The 1,631-nt window shown below is 64.7% G+C and overlaps 1 protein-coding gene across 1 annotated transcript; it reads right to left on the bottom strand.

Annotated features, from left to right (window-relative positions):
• Window positions 1–176: 176 nt before the first annotated feature.
• On the bottom strand, window positions 177–1,507 carry LOC103811152 (nuclear receptor subfamily 4 group A member 1-like; the record flags this gene model as incomplete). Its single annotated transcript, XM_009084105.1, has 5 exons — window positions 177–430; window positions 540–718; window positions 798–1,000; window positions 1,115–1,266; window positions 1,378–1,507. Coding segments are annotated over 5 exons (918 nt in total), but the record flags the coding sequence as incomplete, so codon positions are not given.
• Window positions 1,508–1,631: the final 124 nt, after the last annotated feature.

Raw genomic sequence — 1,631 nt, 5'->3', positions numbered from 1 at the left:
CCTGGGAATGATTCAGGGGTACCCAAGGGTGTTTCCAGGTGGCCCAGAAGTGTCCCAAGCATCCCAGGGATGATCCAGGGGTACTCAGGGGATTCCCAGGCATCCTGGGGGTGACCCAGGGGGGTCCCAGGTGTCCCCATGCGGATCAGGGGCTGTGGGCAGCCCCTGCCAGGGACTCAGAAGGGCAGTGTGTCCATGAAAATCTTGTCAACGATGGGTGGTGGCGGCACCAGGTCCTCCAGCTTGAGGTAGAAGATGCGCTGGAGACCCTGAGTGCAGAGGCTGCGCAGCTCCGGCAGCTTTCCCAGCAGCTTGGGGAGGCAGCGCGGGCCGGGCTCGGCCCCTGCCGCTGCCACGTGGTCCTTCAGGCAGCCCACGATGCGGTTCTGCAGCTCCTCCACCCTCTTCGGCTCCTTCAGCCCGTGCCTGTCTGCAGGGGACACGCAGGGCCGTGCCTGTCTGCAGGGGACACGAAGGGCCGTGAGGCTGCAGTGGTGGCCACGGGGAGGAGACGGGGACAGAGGTGGTGCTGGTCTCACCTGTGATGATGACGAGGGCGGCGAGGCAGGAGAAGGAGGGGACGTCGACGCTCATGCGGTGAAGGCTCTGGGAGAACTCGAGGATGGCGTCGATCCACTCCCCGAAGCCGCGCACGCACTGCTGCCGGTGCAGCACCACTCCGTTGCAGAAGATGAGTTTCCCTTCCTCTGGCTTAGAGCTGCCACACAAAATCAGATGTCACTCCCGGCACGTCCCTGGGCTCCCCCTGCTCCACCCTGTGCCGCCCTGGGGCTCACCGGTATGCCAGGCGCAGGATGAAGAGCTCCAGGAAGGCTGATTCCAGCAACAGGTCCTGGTCCTCCTTGGGCAGCTCGGCAAATCCCTGGATCTTCTCAGCCCACTTGCGGATGACATCCATGGAGCCAGTGAGGAGGTCATAGAACTGCTGCACGTCCACCGAGTCCTCCTTCTCGAACGGGCACGGTGCCGACTCCTGGAACTGGGATAGGGATGGGATCAGGATTCAGGGTGGGGATGGGTCAACAACCGGGACAGGGATGGATCGGGATCCTTCCCTGGCCCTGGCATGGCCCCAGGGCGGCACTGGCCCTACCTTGGAGTAGTCAAGCTTGGTGGCACTGGGGATGGAGTCGATGTGCGCCCGCACCAGGGAGGTGATGAGGCTGACGGGGGACGCGTCCGGCGGCTGTTTGGGCTTGGAGGGTAGTCGACCTCGTCGTCCCTTCAGGCTGTCAGTCCTGACCACTGCGTGGGGACATGCAATGAGTGTGTCTGTCCTCAGCGCAGCCAGGAGGGCTGCGGAGCAGGGACCCCCAACCGTGTCTGGGTCCCCCCACCAGGACAGGACCCCACTACCTTCTTTAACCATGCCGACCGCCAGGCACTTCTGGAAGCGGCAGAACTGGCAGCGGTTCCTGCGCCGCTTGTCCACGGGGCAATCCTTGTTGGCCAGGCAGATGTACTTGGCGTTCTTCTGCACCGTGCGCTGCGGGCGGGGAAGGAGCGGCAGAGCTCAGCCCGGGGCACCGCGCTCCGAACAAAAGCCCTTCTGTCCTCCCCTGCCTCCCGCTCCAGCCCTGCATCCGGCTCCGCGTCCTTGGGGAGGCTCC

Source organism: Acanthisitta chloris, unplaced genomic scaffold (assembly GCF_000695815.1).
Source record: "Acanthisitta chloris isolate BGI_N310 unplaced genomic scaffold, ASM69581v1 scaffold29091, whole genome shotgun sequence".
NCBI classification, from domain to species: domain Eukaryota; kingdom Metazoa; phylum Chordata; class Aves; order Passeriformes; family Acanthisittidae; genus Acanthisitta; species Acanthisitta chloris.
This window is presented reverse-complemented; position numbering and strand designations above follow the sequence as displayed.